The sequence below is a fragment of the Cottoperca gobio genome, chromosome 18 (assembly GCF_900634415.1).
Source record: "Cottoperca gobio chromosome 18, fCotGob3.1, whole genome shotgun sequence".
Taxonomy (NCBI): Eukaryota; Metazoa; Chordata; class Actinopteri; order Perciformes; family Bovichtidae; genus Cottoperca; species Cottoperca gobio.
The window spans coordinates 11,405,895-11,430,129 of record NC_041372.1 but is presented as its reverse complement, the minus strand read 5'-3'; the positions used below and the strand labels follow the sequence as shown (position 1 = coordinate 11,430,129).

Below are 24,235 nucleotides of genomic sequence, written 5' to 3'. Positions count from 1 at the left end.
AAAAAACAAGCCCCGCGTTGGAGGTGTGGGGGGCGGGGTTGTCAAAGAGGCGGCGCTACTGTACTATATGAAGAAGAACATGTATGTTTACTCAAATACAACTTCTCCTGTTCAAACCAAACACAGGTCGGACGTTTATGGGGCAGACCTGAACGCTTGTATAAAGCTTTGTGTTGCGTGCAGAGAGGATGCGTGCGTCTCTTCAGCTCACACCTGGAACAAGGAAACGCTGAGAGACTTTTTGTTTTTTCCATCTTTAATTTTCTCCTGCTGTTTCAGAAACAACGGAGTTATTTCCTTGTATGACTTTTAAGGGATGTCATTGGAATATTGGACTTGATGTGCCTTTAAATAGGGACCTGAAGCACCACCTGTGACACCAGCAGGCAGCAGAACAAAACGCTTTAAGGTCGCCACTTGTGGTCATACCTTGAATACACTTTACAGTATTATGACAATATTTCCGGCTGTTCATTTGCATATTTTTTCTGTGTGAAAACACCTTATTGTCACAAGTTGCTGACAGCGCAACAACTTTCCTCATCAGATTAGTGCTGCACGTTGCACGTGGTTTTACGCACACAGTAGACGCTTTGATATCAGGGCGAGAGGAGCGCACGGGCAGCTTAAGGTGCTGTGTGTGTGTGCTGGATAAAAAGATTTAAAAAAAATAAATCAAACATAAATATCCAGACATCAAAATGACGGACGGGGCAAGACAACGGAGCAGCACATCGGGCTCTGCCAAGGATGCTGCCGGTGAGGAGTCGGGAGGCGGAGTGGAGCTCAAGAAGTCAATCGGGCTGGTCAGCGCATGCGGTATTATCGTTGGTAAGTCTGCGTTACTATCATTTCTACTAGATCTGCCATATGGTGCCACAGCAGTTGTTCACAGCAATAATTCAACGCCCCACTCACATGCTGCCCTTTAGTAGCCTGCAGTTGGTTCGTGCGTCTGAGAAAGTATAACAAGTCTGTTTCAGTGTAAGAGTGAGAGATGGAAAAGGAAACAGATGGAGTAAAAGGCAAATAAGGAGGAGAAGTGTGTGCTGCCACCCGTGTTTCACTGTGTAAATCATCATCAGGGTATAAAAGCTGCCCTGGGATCAGATTCCACCATGCAATGAGGAGCTTAGAGTTTATAATGGGTGGGTGTTTCTTGATAAGGATGTTGCATCCTGACAGAGAGAAAGTTATATCACGTGCAGTTGTGCAACACAGTTGGTTAAATTTGAGCTTGTACTTACTCCCTGCTACGGTAGTATTCTGTCCCAAATTGGATACACACAGAACACAAATGGGCACTGACTGTTGTTGTAACAGTGAGTCAGACCCCTCTCAGTCTGACTTACAACAGTCTCAACCCTCACTCACACACTCACAGCCCCCAGGGCCAAGGCTGCATTCTTTAATCAGTCATCAGATGTCATCATTTCTTTGTAGCCCGGCCAGGGATGATGATGTCGTCACCCTCATTTAGTATTAGGCCCATTCAGAGCAATTTGTAGGCTCACATGACTGACTTGGACACAGTGTGATGGCAGGCTGGCAACACGTGGACTCTCATAATTGGGTCTACAGCGAGATACAACCTTAAAGGGCCTTTCTTCCAATTTTACAAATGAAGATTTGTTTCTTCTGTATCTTTTTGGGGGGGGAGCTCTAAGAAGTCTGAGTAAATAGCCCGGGTGGTATCATCAGCGTTCAGATTGATTTGCATTGTGGGAAATGTATGAGCCAGGGTCTTTAGCCTCTCAATTGTGTGGAATTACTTTATCGATAGCATTAGCAATAAATTGCTGGACTATCTAAATGAGTCATCTATTTTTTCAGCTCGACTTTGCACCGGGGCAATGAGTCCGAATCTTTATCGAAATCGCAATATGGATTAGTACAATATCCAAATTGCAGGAGGTGCAACATTTTTGTCAAAATGTCATTCAGATCATGCTCTACATACTTACAACATATCTTTGTTTGATACAAAATCATTGCAGAAATACGTTTTCAATAAAAACTAGAGGTTAAATGACACAGAAGCAGTAGCAGGGCTGCACGGAGGCCAGTCTAAGGCGGTGCGAGTGGTCGTTTCTATTCAATAAAGACAACAAACAAGTCCAGATAACGCCATCATAGGACGATCGATACAAGTGCAGGCGTGAAATATGGCACGGGTTTGTCCAGGTGAGAGCGTGGTCTTTGTGATGACCTTGGCAGGATGAAGGGAAGGGAGGGGATGACTCATTCACTCATGCGTTTCCATGGTAACGGGAGGAAAGGAGGGGAAAGTGAGTGTGTGTGTGTGTGAACATGGAAACTCCCAAAGGAGAGACAGACTGGGGGAAAAGGAGGCTAAGAGCGAGAGACAGGGACAGATGAAGAGCAACCTTGGCGTGACAGTGTTGTGAAAGCTTTGTTCTTACTCACTTTGTAACTGACTCCCTGAAACCTTGAGGTTTTACCAGCACTCATCTGAGCTCTGCTGTAAGTAGCACAGTACACGTAAGGTTTGACCAACTTTAAACTCAACTCAAGTGTTTAAATCACATACTAGCAAGGTATCCCTGTGCACGCTGCCAACGTCTTTTCTCTGTCGCCCCTCCCTTGAGCGTATCTATACAGCAACACGTTAATAATTCAGATGATAAAACATTTTATTAGGGGCTCTCCATTCATCCGCCGCCTATTAAGAAACAGGTTGGCAGCCACTCATGCCATCTTAAAGCTTTTATTACAGCCGTCCAGAGTCCATACACCTCGGCGTACTCGCCAGACTGTTCTTGTCTGGGACTTTTGTCCTTGACCAAGTCACTCATTCATGCTCCTTGAGCTCGCATTGTCATGTGCGAGTGAGACACGAGGTCAGGAGACTCGTCTGATCCTCTGGTTGTCAACATGCCCCGCTGGGTTTCCATGAAAAGGGCCGAGCACACAAGGACATCAAACGGTTTTTATGGCCTATTGTACAGTATAGGGATTTATCATTCACACACACACACACACACATAAATCCAGAACGTGCAAAACTGGGAACTGGGATTAGAAGTGAACTATTGGCCACTTGGAAGAAGGCAGCGCCCTGATAATGCAGTTTTATTAGCTTGCCTGGCTGAGCTATGTCTGAGCCCCTGTCTGTGTGCTTTGTAATTGAATTGCTGCACAAATTCCCTTTGATTAAACCTTGAGCTCAGTTTGATGCTACCGATGTAGCTTTTTGTCTTTTTAATATCCCGAATAGGCCGAAGCAATGATGACACTTGAACCCTCCTCTTTCTCGTTGAATTGCTTCTGTGTTGTAAATTGCTTTAGTGTAATAACTCACACACATGCATGCACACAGGCCTGCAGGGTCTGTGAGTGCCTGGCTGAAGGCCAAGCAGCAGGTTGCCTCAGCTTGGTGGCTGTTGGAACAAGGATTTAACACCGGGTGCAAATGCAAGAGCAAATCTTGGAGGTCTTTTATAAAGGCTGATCAGGGTTATATCATAATGCTGCACACACACACACATGCTTGTTGATATTCACCGTCTGCTGCCGCTGGCGTGAGCTGGTGGCATTCAATCATGTGTCATGGAGTCATCAGGTTTTGTTTTGTCTATAGCTTCGCAATTTCTTTTAGATGAAATCGATACATTGAGAAAGTAAGCATGCAACACATAATATGCCGTAAAGCAAGATGTTAGATACAATCTAAATGAGTTCTTATCAGAACCTCAGAGCTGCCATGGAAATAATAAGTAAATGAAGTGGAGCCTCAGTCTGTTTGTGTCCGAAGGCAGAGAGTCAGAGAGGAACAGAAATGTGCTCAGAGAGCATGTCCGAGACCAAACACTTCCTTTGTGAAACAAGTATCCGATAACAAAGGAGGATATCAAAATATCCTGTGTTAAAACAGGCTGAGGTCTGCAGCGATGTGTAAAAAGATCCAGCAATATGACAAAGATGTGGATTAAGAGATTAGACAGTTTGGACTTTTTATCCACTGCTTCCTAAAGTTGACACAAGTTGTCCTCAGATTAAAGTCAAGAGAGAGTTTAACAGTATGTTTTGTAAAAGTCAAAAGGATGTAAATCGGACAGGAAACCTGAGGAGATTCCACACAGTCAGCATGTCTCACGCGCTGCAGTGTGGCGATGCACATGACACGAACACACAACATGCAAGCGTGCACATTTGCTCGCTCCTTTAAGAGCACCTCCCTACATAAAAGTCCAAAATGTGAACTTACTTAAATCAGAAGCAGCATGTTACCTTTATCTGCTTCTGCAAACTCTACTATATGTTGCATAAGAATAGCAGGCAGTTTGCTTTCGAGGAAAGTGCTGAGTCAACGCAGAGCTGCTTTTTTTCCCCTTATGTCAAAGGTCATACACTGAACACCACAGCAGCCATAAAGATGTCAACATCAGGGGTGTGATGGTATGTTGGTCGTCTTTTTGACCTTTTACCTGCAGCTGGAGTGACATAAGTGACCTCGACACTCCCACTGATGCATGTGGAATCTGTTAAAGTTGAACAAATCGTGCCATGCTTTAAATTGAGCTGTCTGGCACATGTTCAGAGTTTGCTTTAGATTGAACTGATATGAGAAAGCAGATAGAGTTTTAATTATTTCCCTGTAGCTGCTTGATTTTTGACCTAATCTGTTGATTTAATAATTGAATGATTTGAAGAAGCGATGCAATCCAGATGTTTCCTCATAACTCTTTGCTTAGTCAGCAGATTACAAGTTGTCACTTTGCATAATGTCTCAGCTGCCACATCACTGTTCAAACAGGTCTTTAAATTAGCACGATGTACCTGTTGTTAATTCAACAGGTACATACATCAAACAGTGAAGTAAACGCCACAGTTTGTGGTTTGAGGTGGAGTTCTGTGTGGTAATTATTTAGTTGTGGTTAATAGTCGGGCGTAGTGTTTTGTTTTCTCAGGAAGGTTGCCAGGTTTGGTGTCATCATGCCTGCTGAGGTCGCTTGTACATTTCTGTTTGTGTTTGAAATCAACAAACAAGAGAAATTAGTGAGCTTAGAGGTGTTGGGAGGCACATTTTCCTACTTCAGGAGAAGTTAAGCGAGCTGTTTCCCCCTGCTTTCAGTCTTTATGCTAAGCTTGGCTAATTTCCTCTGTGTTCTTGCTCCTTAATGTAACATCTAACTTTACCTCTAAAGTTGTAGGTCTTCACTAAATAATGGTCCAATTTGGTGCAGCAGATGCTAATTTGGGTCAAGCTCCAAAATACTAGCTCCTACACTTCCCATAATACAACTGGATTGCATATTTTTGACTCCCTGCCTGGTGAATGCTCACATTTTCCAAACTCCACTCGCCCTGTTTGTAATCCAGACAATCCTATAAAAGTCTCAGACCCAAGGTGAGACAGCGTGGTGGCAGTGGAGTTGTACTTCCCATGATATCTGATCGTGATGGTGAAATGCCCCTTTAAATGCACAACATCACGTTAAAAAGTTACTGCAAACACGACAGCTTCTCAAGACAACGCTGACAACAACCTCTTTTTCAATCTGCACCGAAACCTGACCCCTCTCTCTCTCTCTCTCTCCTTTCTCTCTCCTCCACCAGGTAACATTATCGGCTCAGGTATCTTTGTCAGTCCGAAGGGAGTGATGGAGAACGCCAGCTCCGTGGGCGTGGCCCTGATCGTCTGGATCGTCACGGGCGTCATCACAGCCATTGGGGCGCTTTGCTACGCCGAGCTGGGCGTCACCATCCCCAAATCGGGGGGAGATTACTCCTACGTCAAGGACATCTTCGGAGGGCTGGCTGGGTGAGACATCTATTTCCAGTTAGAAACTATCAGATGTATTTCCACATGACATTTAAAGGTGAGACTTGAGTCGGTAAACAGAATACGTCAACGCAGGAGGGAGTTTATAAGAAGGTGTGTGACACTATGTGGGGCATGTACAGGAAATGTTTCTGGGGTTTTTTACATTTAGAGAGTGTGATCTGGTGGTTTCCTTTCACTTGTTCTAAATATATATTCAACAAGAACACCACGTGCCAGCGTTAGCACGAAAGCATTATTTTAAGCACCCAGTCTTTATCACTTTGTTTACCAAACACAAACATTAGAAGCTGTTCTTCATAACAACCCAAAAGAATTATTATTTTTGCACATGGTCGATACTTTTATTGTCACTGTTGAGGTTTTACTGACTCAGGTCAATAAGGTTTGATCAACCCCCAGGTCCACAGTACTGTTTATTAAGTATAAGTATTTTTTAGAAGAACGGGCCTCCCAAACAATTAAAGTTAATTTGACATGGATTTATGTGTGCATACCAACATGTCTAGATTCTTCTCTTTATCCTGGTGGATAAACCAGCTCATGCAGGTCAGACATCTTGATCCAAAGCAGGGGGTCTTGTTGCCTGTAAACCTGAATAAATATTGACTCGTATGTTTAAACAGTTGACTCACAAATAGTCAAAATGACTCCTGTCAATGGCTCCTGTGTGGGTTTTATGTGTTTGCAAGTGACTTTCCGGCCACTGTCTTGCTCTATTAATGCATAAATGCTTAATTTAATGTTGCGCCTCTTATAGTAAACGCTTGGGAACCATGCTAGATTCATTTCCAAGCGGAACAATATTGTTTGTTGGCGTATATTTCACACACACTGTGCCTTTGCCCAGACTGTAAACACAGATTGGACCATTGTTTTTTCAACTGTCGCAAGGATACATATTATCGGGGTATTTTGGGAGAGGAATTCAAGCAGACAAAACAGCCAATGATTGTTTATGTCTCTTTTGTACAGTAGCTATCAATACACATCAATGAACCTTTACCTCCAGGGACCGTGTAGTTGGGTTTGAAGTGTTGCCTCTGTATGTGAACTGTGCCCTCTGGCTAGGACAAATAAACCGTCTTCAAGCGGTGTTTGTTTTTTGTGGTCCTGCTCCTTTTATCCCTATGTGTTTGTATGTGGGCCTGCAGTTATGCATACTGTATATGTCAATAACTGCAGTAACGGAAATACTTACATCACATTGTAAGTGATGTCAGTTGGCCGACAGCGAGTTCCTAGAAAAAGGGGAAGAGCTCGCAAAGTTGCAAGCTCAAACACGACTTGAACGGACATCGTTTCAAGTACAAAGCCCCTTTGTTATGTCAGGATGATGAGTTACACCCTTAATGTACAGTATATATACTACTATAATGCCACAGGTGGCAGGGAGTCATTGTGTAGAGTTGTTAAGAGCGGGATTGTAACGTTATATAAAGCTAAATCCTCTATTTGTTTCCATTCTGATGGCTATCAGCCATATTTTTATTCATAATTACACAGTATTATAAATCGATGTTAGTGATGTAAAACCTTTCACCACAGGGTCTACATAGAGGTTTGAGTTTGAATGTACATCTTTACATTAAGCACACATTCCAGTGACACACAATCCCATTAACTCAGTCAGGTGTAATGATCCCTCGATAAGCTTTCAGGGAATTTCATGGAAAAACCACTCGTCTGGTTTCCCCTGCTGCACTCAGCTAAACCCTCATGATCTCCCTCATCTCACCCCCCCCCCCCCCCCCCCCCCCCTCCTCTGTCCCTCCACACCCGTTTTCTCCCCCTGCATTTGAGACGCTCCAGTGACCAATCTGTCTCATAATTGACAAGGCTTGCATCAGTTTAATGTGACTCATCTAGTCAGTTTCTAACACAGGGAATACCCACTGACTAATATTAGTGATGCTGCATCAAGGCTACAGTTAAACTGATTGGTGGCTGTTTGAAACGTGAGTCACTTCAGACCTGAAACCTTGGTTTGGTGTGACTCATTAAGTTTCCACATCAAACACTCACTAAGAGCGTGGGTTTCCCCCCTTTGCTTTCTCGTAGGAGGTTCAAAGAAGTCAGTCATAGTATTCAACTGTGACAAACACGTGGCAAACATACCCATCATGATTTCCCAAAGCTCAGACAACCGTAAAGATATTTAATCTAAAATGACAATAAAAATCCTCATATTATATGTGTCTTTGTGATGTGTTTCCGCCTCCTTAGCCCCCGCCTGCATGTGCTCCTGACACCCTACTGTTTCTCCCCTGCTTCTGTGTTTGTAACTGTTTGAAACTCATTTTTTTGTCTCAGGTTCCTGCGTCTGTGGATCGCCGTGCTGGTGATCTACCCGACCAACCAGGCCGTGATCGCGCTGACGTTTTCCAACTACGTCCTGCAGCCTCTATTCCCCACCTGCTTCCCGCCGGAGAACGGCCTGCGTCTGCTGGCCGCCGTCTGCCTCTGTGAGTAATGCTGATGTTAAGACACAAACACGTGCAGCTGTTCACGCAGAAGAGTTTTGTGTCGTGATCATAACAGGACTTATATTGAAATTTAACCCACGCGTCTGAATCATTCGCTTCAACTTTGGTCCCATATGAGACACAGTTTACAAATGAAACTCTTAGTTTAAGTTATTTAAAGTCCCCTTTTTTCTCTGAAGCTCTTCTGTTACTCAGAAATCCTTTAATACGAGATAGCAAAGCAGCTAGAGGAGTGTTACCACTGAGCAGTAAATATGTGAAGACAAATGGATACATGTGTTGCCGCTGACATGACAGTCACACACACTGGCCAAATACTGCAGGCAGCCTTCAGATAGAGATACAGACAGGCACAAATAGTGCTTCTTCTCCCTTAAACTGATCCTCCAAAGGCCGTCCTGTGACACGCTGTTCACTGGCAGACGTGCTCAGTTGGCCTGCCCCGTTTGGCTTGACAAATTGGAAATCTCACTTTCCGAAGGCATGCTCAATAACACACACACACACACACGCACACACAGTTGTACTCTGTGAACCGAGAGATCATCCCAATCCGGCTGCAGATACTGTGCTTTGAAATCAGGTGTATTGGCATACCTTTGAGATATTATGCTTTGACTGATTGACCTGACTTTCCTTATCCCACTTCCATCAAGCAAAACGGGTTTTATCCTTGTGTTGCTGTTGTTGTTGTTGTTCAGGGGAACATTCATCAGCTCTGATGTCATCCCCTTTTTCTTTTCTTTTTTTTACGGGCGCAGCATGCATGCACTTATCTGCCTCTGAGTTGAGACGCTTCTGCGATCTCCTAAATCAAGCCCCTTGCAGAACATTATGCAATAGTGTTCAAGAGATAGCCTTACATATTTACCCACTAATCCAGTCTAGATTCAGCGACCGAACCAGGTACCGCCATTCGCTGGCAGCCGCTTCAATCTGCTAAGGTTTTTTGAAGGTGTACCATTTCAAAAACACACGGTGGGGGGGTTCACTCTGGGGTACGTCTGTTCCCTACAGATGGCAGAGTGCGAGGTCATAACTCTGTTATGTTTTGAAGCAAGCTCATAGTTAACTCAGCAAGTTTCCATACACACATTTTGTATACTCAGCTTACGGACAGCTGAGAGGCCCCTCGGCCGTTTCGCAGAATGGGTCATCAGGTGGTTAGGAGTAAAACGGGACACTTAGTTCTTAAAAAGTGTTTTCAGGGTTGGATCTGTTGTCTTTTAGCTCATTGTGCCTGTGTGTATGATGCAACAGTACACAAATCAAGTCGTACGCTTTTAAAAGTTCGTCATTTCCTGTTTTTTTGTGGTGGGAGAAGCTGCATTCTCTTGTTCTGTTTGCTCTATTTGTCATTCGTAGTAATGCTGCAGGAAGTTTAAGTCACAACTTTCCCTCCTCTGCCCCCTTAAAATACCGACTGACTAATCACAAAACACCTCAAACAAACCCTACTCTCTTCACCTCAAACACACAGAGCCATGCTCATCTGTTCATGCACATCTGCCTTCGTTTCCTACAGTGGCAGCTCAGCTCAGACGTATTTAATGTGATCAACCTAATCCCTAAGAGTCAAACAGGCCTATTATTTAATGGCACCCTATTGGCCTGAACCCACTGGCCTGTTGTACCCAGCAGTGCAGGTCACATACATTATATTTGTAATTTGGAGTGAGTTTAATAGTATAGTACAGTACAGTAAGACATAACGGGTGAAGTTCAACGCCATGAGTCAAAGGTCGCTGTGTTAAGATATTAAGCCACATCACACATATTCCTGTGTGCCGCTTTTAATCTTTTTCCACTCGATGACCTGAGATCTGTACACTTTGCTTTACACTTATTGACCTGAATATACATATCAGATAGCATGGAATAAGGGGATTTGACTAACTTTAAAGCCACTTTAAGAGGAAACACAATGGGAAACCAGGATTTTAAGCACTAACTCTGTGTTTTACTGTCTTTTATCTAGTGCTGCTGACCTGGGTGAACTGCTCCAGTGTGAAGTGGGCTACCAGAGTGCAGGACATGTTCACCGCCGGCAAGCTGCTGGCCCTCGCCCTCATCATCGTCATGGGCATCGTGCAGATCTGCAAGGGTAAGCTCCCTAAGTGCATATGTCCATCCTTTGTCTGGCGTCTATGTTTGAAAGGACAAAAGTCACACACTCGCGGTCACCGGGGGCATCTTCAGTCATTCGGGACAGTATAGACTCCCCGTGGAGGCAGCAGGGGTCAGTGAGTTTCTGGGGCCCCTTTTGGTTAAAACTCACATCGCTAATATCAGCACGCCCGTGTGGGTTTTCCGTCACAACATGGCTGAGGGCCAGTTATTTCAAGGGCCACAGTCGGCTCCTGAAACAACAAAATGGGGATTTCTGCGCGAGTGTTTGAAGTTAAATGAAGAGTTCAGTGGTTGATTTGATGGGAGACTTTGGGTCCTAAACGAGGGACAGTGTGTGAGAGAAGAAATACTTTAATGCTCACTAAAAACATGCCTCGCAAACCCAAGAGAAATGTTTTAGGGACAGACCTCCTGAGTTCAGTATGGTGATACAAATGTACATAAAGAATGAATAAATGTCCTGCTGCACCAAGCTAAAAATGTCAACGTATCTTCTCCCCCTGTAGGAGAGTACTACTGGTTGGAGCCAGCCAATGCCTTCGAGCCCTTCCAGGACTATGATGTGGGCTTGATAGCCTTAGCCTTCCTACAAGGCTCCTTCGCCTATGGAGGGTGGAACTTCCTTAACTACGTCACAGAGGAGCTGGTGGACCCCTATGTGTAAGACACGTTATTCTGCTTAACATATCTCTAGGAATATTAGAAAACCACCTTCCCACAGTACAGAATTTTAAGTTTTGAGTTGTAAAGCTCCTCACAGCTATTCTGGCGATTAGCAGTTGCATACCAACTAAGCTTTCCAGTTTAATCCTTTTCCTTAAAGGTCTCTGAAATGTATTTAACTTCATTATTTATCATCATCCCCCTCCCCAGTGCCACTGACGATGAAACATTTCAGGTGGAATCTAATGGTTTATTTCTTCATTTCCTCTGCATTTTATCATTTTTTATCAATCCCACATTTTTTTTCAATAACCTTGGTATCCATTAATACATCTCCCCTAAGGTACCATTTTTAATTTCCTCCTTTAAATCCCCCCCCCCCCCTGTACTTGTCTTTAGCTGTCTCCTAAACATTGCTGTTTCTCTCGTCTCCAGGAACCTTCCTCGTGCTATCTTCATCTCAATCCCCCTCGTGACCTTCGTTTACGTCTTTGCCAACATTGCCTACGTCACAGCCATGAGCCCCACGGAGCTGCTCGCCTCAAACGCTGTTGCCGTGGTAAGTATCATGGCGCATGACGCATGCAGGATGGTCCTGTGACTTCATTCAAACCCACCTCTGTAATAGAATGACGCCCTCTAGTGAGTTAAACGTGTTAGTTGATACCATGTGGACCTCATTTGTTGCATTATAGTGATGAAATAAGCATCACTCTGTGTTTACTTTCAACCTCTAACCTTCATCCTCCCGCTCCTCCATCCCAGACGTTTGGTGAGAAGCTGCTGGGAGTCATGTCGTGGATCATGCCCATCTCTGTGGCTCTCTCCACCTTCGGTGGAGTCAACGGTTCCCTCTTCACCTCTTCACGGTTAGTTGGCTCCATGACAATTTCCAATATATGGGATCTACTCTGTGAGTTTTAAGATGATTAACAAGATATGGGCTCTAAGTTAAACATTTCTTCCTCATCTTAAACCTCTCCATAACACTTCCTAGTCTGTAATAGTCCCCATGTAACACGTGGATGTACTGTAGACTTAAATACTGTATATGAATTAAGTGAATAATTGTTTTCCCCTTTGCATCTCTGTCTCTCACAGATTGTTCTTTGCTGGAGCCAGAGAGGGCCACCTCCCCAGTCTGCTGGCCATGATTCATGTGAAACGGTGCACTCCCATCCCTGCGTTGCTCTTCACTGTGAGTACCACCCTGACCATCACACTACGTCAGTATCTCTTGTGATACTCAGATAAACACTGAAGCTGCAGACATACTATCAAACGTCCTGTTTATAACACTGCTTTCCTTCTTCTCCCCCCTCAGTGCCTGTCCACCTTGCTTATGCTGTGCACCAGTGACATGTACACCCTAATCAACTATGTGGGCTTCATCAACTACCTCTTCTATGGAGTCACTGTCGCCGGGCAGATTGTCCTGCGTATTAAACAGCCCGACTTGCACCGACCAATCAAGGTGTGTTTATGTGGTTTTGCGTCGTTTTAGCTTTGTTTGTCTTACACAAGCCATAAAAAGATAGGAAATGACAGATGCAGGAAGTAGAAATATTATACAAACTAACAAATGATCATCTCTACATGTGAGTAACAACTTATTTCTTTGTTTCTCTTCCAGATCAACCTCATCTGGCCAGTCATTTACCTCATCTTCTGGGCCTTCTTGCTCATCTTCTCTCTATACTCTGAACCTGTTGTGTGTGGCATCGGCCTGGCCATCATGCTGACTGGCGTCCCCGTCTATTTCCTGGGAGTCTACTGGGACAATAAGCCACAGTGCTTCGACGCCTTCGTTGGTAAATTAGCTTATCACGGCTGTGTTATGAAAATGTTCTCATTATTAGAACCACAAATTAATTATAGGTCAACAGTTTGCAAAATGTGCTTATTTGCTCTCTTGCCAAGAGTTAGATGAAAAGATTGATACCACTCAGATGTCTGTACATGCAGTATGGAGCGAGAGCCAGGAGGCGATTAGCTTAGCTTAGCTTAGCATAAAGACTGGAAGCAGGGGGAACCAGCTAGCATGGCTCGCTCCAAAGGCTCTGACCTCTAAAGCTCACTTATTAACACTTTTTGTTTAATCAATACCAAAACAGAAATGTACAAACGGTGGTTTTAGAGGATGTTACGCGGTGTAGCTATTCCTGTTGGTTAGCATATTTTTGAACTAGCAAGGCTGCTTCCAGTCTTTATGCTAAGCTAAGCTAATCGCCTCCTGGCTCCCCCTGAATACTGAATTGGCAAGAAAATGAACGGGTATTTCCAAATATAGTATTCTTTTAACAATTTGTATTATTGGTCCTGGGAAAAATGCTATATATACAAGTTAAAAACGTTTTCTTCATACATTACACGCATAGTGTGTCATATGTTATTTAAAAGCCCATTACCGGCCTTGTCCTGAGACTCTTTGTCACTCTCTTTTTACAGATAAGATGACGTACTTGGGCCAGAAGTTCTGCATGGTTGTTTATCCGGCCATAGGTAAAAGCAGTGGGAGCGGAGAGGAAGGGGAGGAAATGAAGGAAGCCAGGTCTCCTCTGTCCAAGGAGGACGGAGACAACCACAAGTCAGCGGACTGCTAAAGTTTTTACTCCACCACCTGCCCCAAAAGAAACAGACATATGCAGACGCACAACGTGGGTGCGCACAAACACACATGCAAACATACACCACAGTTTGTAGTGGATTTTACTGATCAACATGTTGTCTTTAATATTTGTATTTGGTTTTGTATCAATCAATCATTTCTGTGCCAAACATAAACATGAGGTATTTAGAGTCATGTGACTTTTCTGGCTGCAATAAAGAAAAGTTAGCAGCTCCTCAATACATGTTCAAACAGACACAATTACTATGTTTCATCATCATCATCCTGCTTCTCTTCCTCCACACACTCCCTGCACACTCCTACTGTAAGAGCGTCTTTTTTTTGTTTTGTTTTTTATCTAAAAGACTTTACAAGGATGGCTACGCAAACTTTGTCATCCATTCACCACGCCAAAGCTGTATTTTGATTGTCATAGCAGAAAATGTGATTTAGATCAAGTCATTTGATGTTGTGAAGTTGACTAAGTGCAGTGTTTTGTTTTTAAAAGTGGCTGTGATTCCAAAATGCTTCTTTCTTTCTTTTTTTTTTTGTAATTGTAATTGTTTATATCATTTGACTTTGTTGTTATTTTAGTTTTAATGTGTTCATTTTGTTTTCTATTCAACATCCTATACATTTAGGCCTATTTTCTTTTCTTTTTTTACTCTTGTGGAGGCGTGAAAGCTGATGTGTGATGTGTACTTTGCATTGGTTAATGGTGCACTGTTCCTGTTAATTGCCTTAATTAGAATATAGTCTGTATTTGGGGGACTTTACAGCTTTAACTGATGTGGAGAGATGCTTTGGGGTAGTTTTTCTGCAAGTCTAGCATGGACATAGAACACTACAGAGACACGATAATGTTCACCACCACCCTCCCTCCCTCCCTACACTGACACGTGCGTGAAAAACTGTTTTAAAGAGGCATTGATTGTCTTACGTGTTTTAAGGAAGAAGTATTTTCTAGCTTGCCATCTAAATATTTTATTGTTCTTCATTTAGGGTGTAGAAATTAGAGCTTGACGTAAAAAAAACCCTATTTTTTGATTAATACTAGAAGAGAATTTAGTGCAATATTAATATAGGCAGCACCAGAGAAAACTAAACCCGCACCCCTGATTGAGTGTTGTCTGGTATTAGTTGTGTATCTATACTTACACTGTATATTATAGTAACAACACACATTATGTACTCTTGTGTTTTCAGTTTTTCTGTGATCTATTAGTGTCTCAGGGCATCCTCACCGCCTTCTGCTTCTACACACTGCCAAAAAAGCCTCCGGACCATGAAAACTCAACAGATCTAACTGTTAGTGCTAAATGTGAGTTCTGGTGCTTTTAGATATTTATTTCCTCAGCAGTCTTACCCCCAAAAGCAAATGTCACAGAGGATGTATCAAGAAAGTATCATTGAATTTGGGCCAGTATTGTGTACGTCTCTTTTGTTGAGCTGTAAGGAGAACAGGGTGTGTCGGATATCTTTACCAGTACAATGATTGTGTTTTGTGCCTGTATGGTTATTGTGCATTTACACTATACACAGATTTCATGACAGTCTGTATATTGTCTCTTAGTAAATAAAAACCACTGACTAAGTTTTGAATTTGTAATTCAGGGCATCATTTATATATATTTATATGTATATAAAAGCTTCCTGTCTTTATCCGTATTCCATTGTTTGATCATTCAGTAATAAATTTTTCTCAATTTCTAACATAAACTTGAATTTGACATTTCTCAGTTACACTCTTTCTGTACATGAACCTGAAAATGTTTCCTCAGATATCAAATGCTGCAACTTAATGTGTCACGGTAATGTGATCTGTGCCGACTCGAGAGCTTCACCGGCTTGTTTACAGCTTAAAATCTATTTTCTGATTTTGTTTTTGACTCGTCTTCATGTCCTTGCTGCTCGAGGTTTCCCTTATAAGCTGCAACTTTCACTCCTTGCTGTAATTTAGACCAAAACAGGCCTTCAATATGGTGGAAATATGAAGTGTTTTATGTTGTAACCAGTCATGTGTACTGATAATCTAAGCAATTCTTCTCTTAGCAACACATCATGGATAAGAATGTTATTTTTCTAAATCATTTTGCGTACACTCTAATTTAAATTGTCTACCTACCGTCCTGAGAGCCATGTCTCGGAGTCTATTTTTGTGTTAAAAATGTAAATGTACATATTGGTGGCGAGTGTGTGACGGGAATAAAAAAAGATAAGACTTTACACGTCTCCTTCGTGCAGCTGTTTTGAACATTTGAAATGACTTTATATACACACACACACACACACACACAACACAGAATGGCAAGGTGAGACTTTTTTTTTTTTTTTTGCTTTACTGCAAGTTTATTTTACTGACAAACTAATCCACAGCATAGGTCCATGTCACACGATTCTGACTGAGTGGGGCCATATGGTGCTGACACAGCAGTTCCAAAAAACAAAAACGTTGCTTCTCTGAACACTCAAACAAAACTAACAATATCCATGTAAACTGAGGCCATTGTTGGACGAGACCATAGTTGGCACGTTCCTTCGTCTTTTTGCGAGAGTAAAATGTGCAAATCGACACTAAAACACGAAACTGCTCGGAACAAATTCAAAATCATTTGAAATTATCTAAAACATTATCCTACTGAAAATGGACTCTGCGGTACATGATTTAGAATTAGAGGGAGGTTTTCCTGACAAAACAACATGTCCTTTACTTCTTCCCTCATAGGAATAGTTCAACATTTAGGGAAATGATCTTATTTGCTTTCTGCCGGTGAATTAAGATCATCTAACTTTCAGCCAGAAAGTCATTATATGGATTTCCCAAAATGTCGAACTATTCCTTTAAAGTACGCTGTTGTCCATATTTCACTAATCTAACGAAGCTACATGGGTGCTTCACAAGAAAAAATACTTTATATATGTTCATACTCCCAGTAGCCTCAGATAATTATAAGAAGTGAGTTTGGGCAATTTGTATAGAACTTAATAAAACGTGGATGAAGCAGAAAAAGTAAACCTTAGTTTGTGTCACACTCTAGCAAAGACTGTAAACCAGGGATGGATCGTTAAGCTACAGTTATCTCTGTTTTATCATCAGTGGTACAAAGATAGATGCTTCCGTGCAGACAGAGAACGCTGTACAGTACAGTTTCTTGTAGTGGTTAAATTAGCTCTGGGTTGTAAATCTTTAGCCAAAGCTTTGTTTAAATCTGAAAGTAACTTTGCGTTTTTCTGCCAGGGCAGCATGAACATGTGGAGTGTCTCACCATGGCAATGCTACAGTGGGGGAAGTGTTTGCAGCCAACACATTTTTGGTTGTAGGGACGTGGCAGCCACGAGTAGAAACTGATCTAAATCTTCCTACCAATGGCTCTGTGTTGCCTACAATGCCGCCAGGTGACTCCGCAACACATGGCTGCGTGTCTTCGGTGTATCCGCTTCAGTGTAGGCATCGCAAAAAGCTAGGGCACGTTTCCAAGTGACGACTACAACGCAGGCTTGGAGTATAGAATTCTGGGAAAGCGGAGCAGCTGTCCTCCTCGCAGAGCAAGTACCAGATGGAGAACAGAGCCTCCCTGGATTTTATAGTCTGCCGCTGTTTTCTCATCGTTCCTGGGAATAAATACATAAATATTTAAAAACAGGTCTTGAATATATAGTTTCATTTTAGGTAAAGTGTTGATGCTGTAGTTTGTAACAGTGCATTAAGGGACTACTTTCAGCTGCAGGTTAATATGAATTTGGTGCACTAGGATGATGTACTACAGAAGACTATTATGGCCAGGCATAGGGGGGAAAAACTGAGAGAAAGATTAGTTTGCATTTCGAGATAAAGTTGAAATATGGAGAGAATACAGTTGAACTTTTAGTATCAGTGCCAGGCATATATATATATAATATAATATAATATATACAATATTTTTCTTCTCTATTTTGCATTTCGAGCATAAAGTAGAAACGTTTGAGATTAGAAAGAAACAATAGATCCAATACAATCAAACTACTAGCGTTAATATTAACATATACTGGAAGTGTGGCTCATTTTTAACAGTTTTTGGACAATAATAGAGGTCTATGAAACACACCTAAGAAAGAAAGGGCATCTTAAACTTACATCTGTTTTCCACTGTAGATCAACCTCTGCTGCTGCGGAGGGATCCCTTCTTTTTCCTCCACCCTTTCTTTAATCCGCTCCACCTGGATGGACATGAATGTAACCATGCTTTAACACAGACTAATTAACGGGTAATCATCATATTTGAGGAATTAAACTATAGTTGTATACCTTATCTGTTGGCTCTATGTCAATCTCTATCTCTTTTCCTGTGAGTGTCTGAGATAAAGATGAAAAAAAGGTTATTGTGGAGCAAATTATGAGACTGGACACAACGCAGTAATAACAACAGTTCAAATGTTTAGCTAGCTGTTAAACCGGGCTAACCGTTAAACTGGTTTTGCCTTACCTTCACTTTAATCAGCATCTTTGTTCACTTGTTTTTATCAAATACACTAGAGCGGGATGAGCAGTATGATTATAGCTTAACTGAATTTATGATTTAATAGACGATAATGATAATACGGTATTTCTGTGAGGAAACTCGACATTCATTCTTCCCTTCCCAAAATTCAACGGGTGTTTCCTGTGTTCTTCAGGGAATCGCACCGCCTGCTTGTTTCAACGTCGATAGTTCCGCTTCAACATGATTTTGGAAATCGCACTTTATTTATTATTTGCCGCTAAAAGGGCACATCATTTTGTCCTAAAAATGTTTAATATTAGCGTGAATATAGCTCCACCAAAAGCAAACCGAAATGTGTTTCCCGAATACCTAAAACAACCTTTTACGACACCAGCGCAACGTGGCGTAAAGCGAGTCTTGCATTTGTAGTTCTTTTACCTGCGCACCGCCTACTAAATGAAAAACAAAAACTACAAGGCGGCTGTCAGTTGGTGTCCGACCCGTAAAGCCTCCCGTGCGCACAGTGGAAAATAGAACAGCGACACGGAGAAAACCACCATACTTTCCTAAAGGTAAATACATTTTGTGTTGCTAAATGTAAAAGACAACTCCGACATTGACTTATTAATATCTTGTGCTTAGATTAACGGTTTGTAATGCCAATTAAGTTGATGCCATGTTGATACTTATAACCGATGTAGCATTGCTAACCTTGAATTTTGCTACAGAAGCAACGTTTTTTTTGTGGTGTGGTTGAGTTTGCGTTAGCAAGACCACTTTCAGTAGCGTTTAAGCATTTTAAAACAGCTTGACATATCCTAATTACATCTCCACCAAGTGGTAATTACAGTTATGGCTAATTTTGATATAATTGTCATCCTGAACTTTGTCCTCCCTCTCTTTCACAGATTCACATTCTTGGACAAACTGCTCCATTTCACTTTTTTTGGTTATTCGCACATCCTCTTTCCAAAATGCCTCGCATTGAGAATGACATCAAGCTGGACTTCAAGGATGTCCTCCTCCGTCCAAAGCGGAGCACGCTCAAGTCAAGGAGCGAGGTAGGTGTAAAGCACTCATTCACATTTGACCTGCTGGTTAGAGAATTCATGCCACTAACCTCCTAATTAGTTGAGTGAAAGTACATTAATGTCTCATTGTTCTTGCCTTTCCCAGGTAGACCTAATGAGGAGTTACACTTTCAGGAACTCCAAGGGCACCTACAGAGGGATCCCTATCATTGCTGCAAACATGGACACCGTGGGGACCTTTGAGATGGCCCTGGCTTTGCACCAGGTAGGTTATGCATTACACGGGAGGTGTGTACAACACTTGTTATTACACAAATAGCTTCATATAGCACATAGTGTTATTCATTATTTTCTATTGTACAAATGTAGTTGGAGCAAGGTAATCGTTTTGTTGGAAGGAAAGGTGACTAAAGTCGTCCAAACAAAACTGTATATGGACCAGGACGTGCTGAATGTACAGTATATTACATAGCAATGAAGTGCTGAATTCATAGCAGAGGTGTTAGCCAACATAAAGATGTGTTCAGCTGTTCTCTTCTTTGGTTCAAGCTGCTCCTGATCAGCGCCAACGTTTGTGTGGGCTTAAGTTAGCAATTAACTGAAGAGGCACGTCAAAGATTTAAAAAAAACAATTCACTTTTCTCTGTTGCAACATGTCTGCATAGAAATCTTAACTGCCCTGTTTTTCTTTTTCTCTTCCACCAGTTCACTCTCTTCACCACGATTCACAAACATTACTCCGTGGATGACTGGTCGGAATTTGCAAAGAAGAATCCCGAATGTCCTGAAGGTACTCAAAGTGTTAACTATTATGTAACCCGTTCAGGATGTTAATGAATGGTGGTATTTACAAGTCTTTCTCCTCTCTGTTTATCTCCCAGAGTCTAGCAGTCAGCACAGGGACTGGGGAAGGTGACTTTGACAGGATTTCAGCCATCTTGGCAGCGGTTCCACAGCTGCACTATATCTGTGTCGATGTCGCTAACGGCTACTCCGAACACTTTGTTCACTTTGTCAAAGACGTCAGGGATAAGTTCCCCTCTCACACTATAATGGTCAGTAGATGTGTGCCTTTAAACTGCAGGATGTGGAAATGGATTGGATGTTCACAGGTCAACATTTCTTTGATAAGTAATCAAATAAAGAACATTTGTTATTATTTTTATTGTGCTCAGGCAGGAAATGTGGTGACAGGAGAGATGGTAGAGGAGCTGATCCTGGCTGGCGCTGACATTATCAAAGTAGGCATCGGACCAGGTGATCACAGCGTAACATTTCTACGTCTACATGTTTATTTATATTCTATGAAATTAACTTTCACATATTTGTATATTTGCTATGTTGCAACCCCTCTTCATTTGGCACATACAGATCAAACCACAAAAAATGCCTGCAAATTCTGTTTCCTGTTTGCAAATGATTGCGAGTCATTTCTTTCCTTCCTCTACAGGCTCCGTGTGTACCACCCGCAAGAAGACGGGGGTGGGGTACCCTCAGCTCAGCGCTGTGATCGAGTGTGCAGATGCAGCCCATGGCTTGGGTGGCCACATCATCTCTGTGAGTGACTCGTTTCTCTGCCATACTGCTGTACATGAAGATTATATACAGTCTTTTTTTTAATTATCATAATTTCTACACAGTTCTTGTTGTATAATATGTACAATTTAAGGCAAGCCTGAATCAGCCCTAACTATAAACTTTATCAAAGAGGAAAGTATGAAGCCTTCTCTTAAATGTGGTGAGGGTGTCTGCCTCCCAACTTCTCAGTTGATCGGTGTAGCAATGCCCCGTAGAAATGCAACATTAGGTGAGAAGATTGATACCACTGTGCCAGCTATGAAGCTACAGCCAGTTAGCTGAGTTGTATAACATAAACTATTGATCATTCACCTCGTCTCTTCCCACGGTCAATGTGGTTTGTTGCACGTGTATTCCACCCTGATAATGTGCAGCCTTATCTTATGTTGTACGTGCAGCCATGGTAAACATACAGTCACACTGATAACATGGTGTGTTGCGTTGTCTTCTCTTCTGTTTCACACAGGATGGGGGATGTACTTGCCCAGGAGATGTCTCAAAGGCCTTCGGTGCTGGAGCGGACTTTGTGATGCTGGGCGGTATGCTTTCTGGCCACTCAGAAAGCGGGGGAGAGGTTATTGAGAAAAATGGCAAGAAATACAAGCTGTTCTATGGAATGAGCTCCGATACGGCGATGAAGAAACATGCAGGAGGCGTGGCCGAGTACAGGTCAGAGTCACAGTTATCTTGGTGTGTAAGGGATGTCAGTCTCTCTCTTTTGCGTTTGGGGTGTACGTACTATACCATGTTAACACCGTCTCCGTTGAGGATGACCCCAGTGTGCTTTTCTTCTCCAGAGCGTCGGAGGGGAAGACAGTCGAAGTTCTTTACAAAGGTCCGGTAGACGTGACAATACGAGACGTCCTGGGCGGGGTCCGCTCCACCTGCACCTATGTTGGTGCAGGGAAACTGAAGGAGCTGAGCCGCAGGACCACCTTCATCCGGGTCACACAGCAGCTCAACACCGTCTTCGGCAACGACGGCTGAATGTCCGGCTCGATCCGACTTCAGATCGAAGTAAAAGTCCTCAACACTGCCTGTCTGACCATGTGTAATCACAAGTGAACAGACATCAATATTAATTCTTAAATACTGTCCTTATTAATTGTTTTACATAAGCTAAGGTCCAATGCAATATCAGTATATGGGGTTTTGACTTTATTGACAATAACAGAAATATCTTTTGTTACACAGACTCTTAGTCGCTTTAGACTGTTACTTTTTTCATACAAACTACAAAGACAGAGCAGTAAGTCTCCAGCTCGTCACATGTCTGCTCTCTCGTCATTCCAATGCAGGAGCCTTAGTCATTCTTTTTATGCAAATCTGTCTATTAACAGATATCTATAACTTCTCCGTATTCCCCGTGCCGAGATCATACTGTAAGCCTTTGTCACACACATGAAATGATAGCAAACAATGTCTTAAATTATTTTTAAAAAGTACCAAATATTAATGCAGCTACTAGGGCTAAGTAGGAGATTGAACTGTTTATTAGAAACCATCACTCTTTAAGTTTTGCACTTTAAACATTTTAATTTAAGAGTCTAATTTTTAGTTTCCGTTATTGTTTCACACATATATATATATATATATATATATATATATATATATATATGTTTTGAAACAATGTCATACAAAGGTTATTTAATTTAAATTTTATAGTAGGTGAATTAGATTTTGGGAGAATTTATATATGGATGTTGAATGCTAGCGTCCAGTGCTATAGCTCATACAGTACATAGCAATGAAGTGCTGAATTCATAGCAGAGGTGTTAGCCAACATAAAGATACTGTAGATGCTACGGACACTGTGGCTTCACTTCACAAAGTGTCGGTAGTTACTCCACCTCAAACTGTTCTTAACATCTGTGTTGTTTCATGAACATGGCAAAATGTACTATTTGAAATGCAGTTTTTTAATTCGCTTGTTTTAACCACACAATAAAAACATTCCACATCTTAAAATCTTAATGGCTTTATTAGTGCTTAAGTGATGTAAGTACGATTCAAAAGACACAAATTCCTTGATGCCGTTCTGATTTAATAAGAACGTACGATAACTGTGTGTGAGGGCAATGACGCATTCAACACCAGTAGATGGAGACATTTCCTCTGCTAGTCGAACAAAGGGTGCCAGGTCCCAGTCGTTGAGGCTCATATGAATTGTGATTATTTCTGCCCTCTGGTGCCGTTCGATTCTGCGAGGAAAAGTTCCAAAACACTTCCTCCACTTCAGGTCGGTCTCATCTCCATTGTGTGTGATTAATGCTGAGGAAACCCTGCGTTTGGTCTCTGATTATATTTTCTCCGTTATATTTGTTACTGAGATCTTTGCACTGACTGCACAACACATACATTTCTACTGCAGCTTAGCTCTTAGCACCATGATATTCATATACACCAAATGAAACTATGAACAAATCAAATTCTGGTGGTGATTAGAAGGCATTTAAATGAATGTGATTAACAATGTGTAAACAGAAATGTGATGTGGCCGATAGACCACAACCTGGCTGTCCATTACAGAAGTTCAAAAAGCATCTCTGTGATGTGAAGGGAACCAATAACTTCTCCACAAGAACACGTGGCCTGAGAAGACCTATGGTAAACGAACCTCCCATGATTGTATGCATCGCTGGTCTCATTGTAAACCTTTCCACATGAGCAGTTCCATTGCTTTTGGCATTGTTGTTGCGGTGAAGATAAATCTCCACCATTTCTGTTTCTTCTTAAATTATTTAAGCTCTTTTGTGGTTCTTCCACTTCAAAGCAAACAAAAGGGGTTAGGTACCTGGATGGTGGAACTGATCTTTATTGTGAGTATCTTCCTTCTCTGGTGCTGGTTGATGCTGAAGAATAATATGTCAGGATAGCTCCATACCACTTCCACTTTTTGCGGTCGGGTCAATCGTTTTGCCATATTGTCACCTGGAGGGTTGATTGCCTGAATGGAAACCCTTCGCACTCTCTCGATTCTCCCCCTCCTAGGCGTGTTTCTAAGGCCAGATCCATTAATAACCTCATTATACTCTGTCGTGAGAGAGCTGAGCTGGTTACCTTTGCAGCACAGTCCATAGACATCTCCATCTCTCAACTCCTTTGCATAATTGTCGTCACATAAACCAATGGTCCAGTCGCAGTGTTTCGAAAGTCTGGTCACCCAGCCGGAAATGTTAGGAACAGACTGTGTACTTCTGATGGGAAACATGTGGGTAGAGCTTTTCCCCAACCAACTACTGTAGAAAACCTGCTTTTTGTCTTTGGACAGTGACATGCAAGGACCCAAAATCTGTGGGTCAAAGATCAGGTCTGAACTAGTAGCAATGAGCTCCTGATGGTGCTCTGGGTCAACCAGAGTCAACAGGGATCCCCAGAAGTGGCCTGCTTGCTTCACCATTGTTTCCCCATTCTGACTTATCTCCTGAACCAGTTTGTCCCGGTCACTGCCAGGCTCCAACCCTTTTCTCAGA

General features: G+C 42.2%; 3 protein-coding genes across 3 annotated transcripts; 2 read left to right on the top strand and 1 right to left on the bottom strand.

Annotated features, from left to right (window-relative positions):
* The first annotated feature begins 701 nt into the window (after window positions 1–701).
* Window positions 702–15,919, top strand: slc7a8a (solute carrier family 7 member 8a). Its single transcript, XM_029454471.1, has 11 exons — window positions 702–831; window positions 5,581–5,785; window positions 8,120–8,271; window positions 10,271–10,396; window positions 10,929–11,082; window positions 11,521–11,644; window positions 11,851–11,954; window positions 12,187–12,283; window positions 12,410–12,559; window positions 12,719–12,896; window positions 13,534–15,919. Exons 1-11 carry the CDS (start codon window positions 702–704, stop codon window positions 13,686–13,688), a joined length of 1,575 nt encoding a protein of 524 aa, XP_029310331.1. The 3' UTR covers window positions 13,689–15,919.
* An 83-nt stretch (window positions 15,920–16,002) lies between these two features.
* nedd8 (NEDD8 ubiquitin like modifier) lies at window positions 16,003–18,364 on the bottom strand. The gene is made up of 4 exons (XM_029454871.1): window positions 18,157–18,364; window positions 17,979–18,026; window positions 17,808–17,890; window positions 16,003–17,305 (listed from the first exon to the last, which is right to left on the bottom strand). Exons 1-4 carry the CDS (start codon window positions 18,172–18,174, stop codon window positions 17,179–17,181), a joined length of 276 nt encoding a protein of 91 aa, XP_029310731.1. The 5' UTR covers window positions 18,175–18,364; the 3' UTR covers window positions 16,003–17,178.
* Window positions 18,365–19,065: 701 nt separating this feature from the next.
* Window positions 19,066–22,730, top strand: gmpr2 (guanosine monophosphate reductase 2). The gene is made up of 8 exons (XM_029454873.1): window positions 19,066–19,214; window positions 19,330–19,449; window positions 19,890–19,983; window positions 20,076–20,239; window positions 20,360–20,441; window positions 20,635–20,741; window positions 21,229–21,431; window positions 21,560–22,730. The coding sequence occupies exons 1-8, from the start codon at window positions 19,128–19,130 to the stop codon at window positions 21,747–21,749; spliced, it is 1,047 nt and encodes a 348-aa protein (XP_029310733.1). The 5' UTR covers window positions 19,066–19,127; the 3' UTR covers window positions 21,750–22,730.
* The last annotated feature ends 1,505 nt before the right edge of the window (window positions 22,731–24,235 follow it).

Bases quoted from the DNA above. Each gene is read 5' to 3' on its own strand.
- slc7a8a (XM_029454471.1), top strand. From the start codon at position 702: ATGACGGACGGGGCAAGACAACGGAGCAGCACATCGGGCTCTGCCAAG. The intron at 10,397-10,928 runs GTAAGCTCCCTA...CTCCCCCTGTAG, and splicing joins CATCGTGCAGATCTGCAAGG to GAGAGTACTACTGGTTGGAG. The intron at 12,284-12,409 runs GTGAGTACCACC...CTCCCCCCTCAG, and splicing joins TCCCTGCGTTGCTCTTCACT to TGCCTGTCCACCTTGCTTAT.
- nedd8 (XM_029454871.1), bottom strand. The intron at 17,891-17,978 runs GTATACAACTAT...ATGTCCATCCAG, and splicing joins ACATAGAGCCAACAGATAAG to GTGGAGCGGATTAAAGAAAG. The intron at 17,306-17,807 runs GTAAGTTTAAGA...ATTTATTCCCAG, and splicing joins ATCTACAGTGGAAAACAGAT to GAACGATGAGAAAACAGCGG.
- gmpr2 (XM_029454873.1), top strand. From the start codon at position 19,128: ATGCCTCGCATTGAGAATGACATCAAGCTGGACTTCAAGGATGTCCTC. The intron at 19,215-19,329 runs GTAGGTGTAAAG...TGCCTTTCCCAG, and splicing joins CGCTCAAGTCAAGGAGCGAG to GTAGACCTAATGAGGAGTTA. The intron at 20,442-20,634 runs GTGATCACAGCG...CTTCCTCTACAG, and splicing joins CAAAGTAGGCATCGGACCAG to GCTCCGTGTGTACCACCCGC.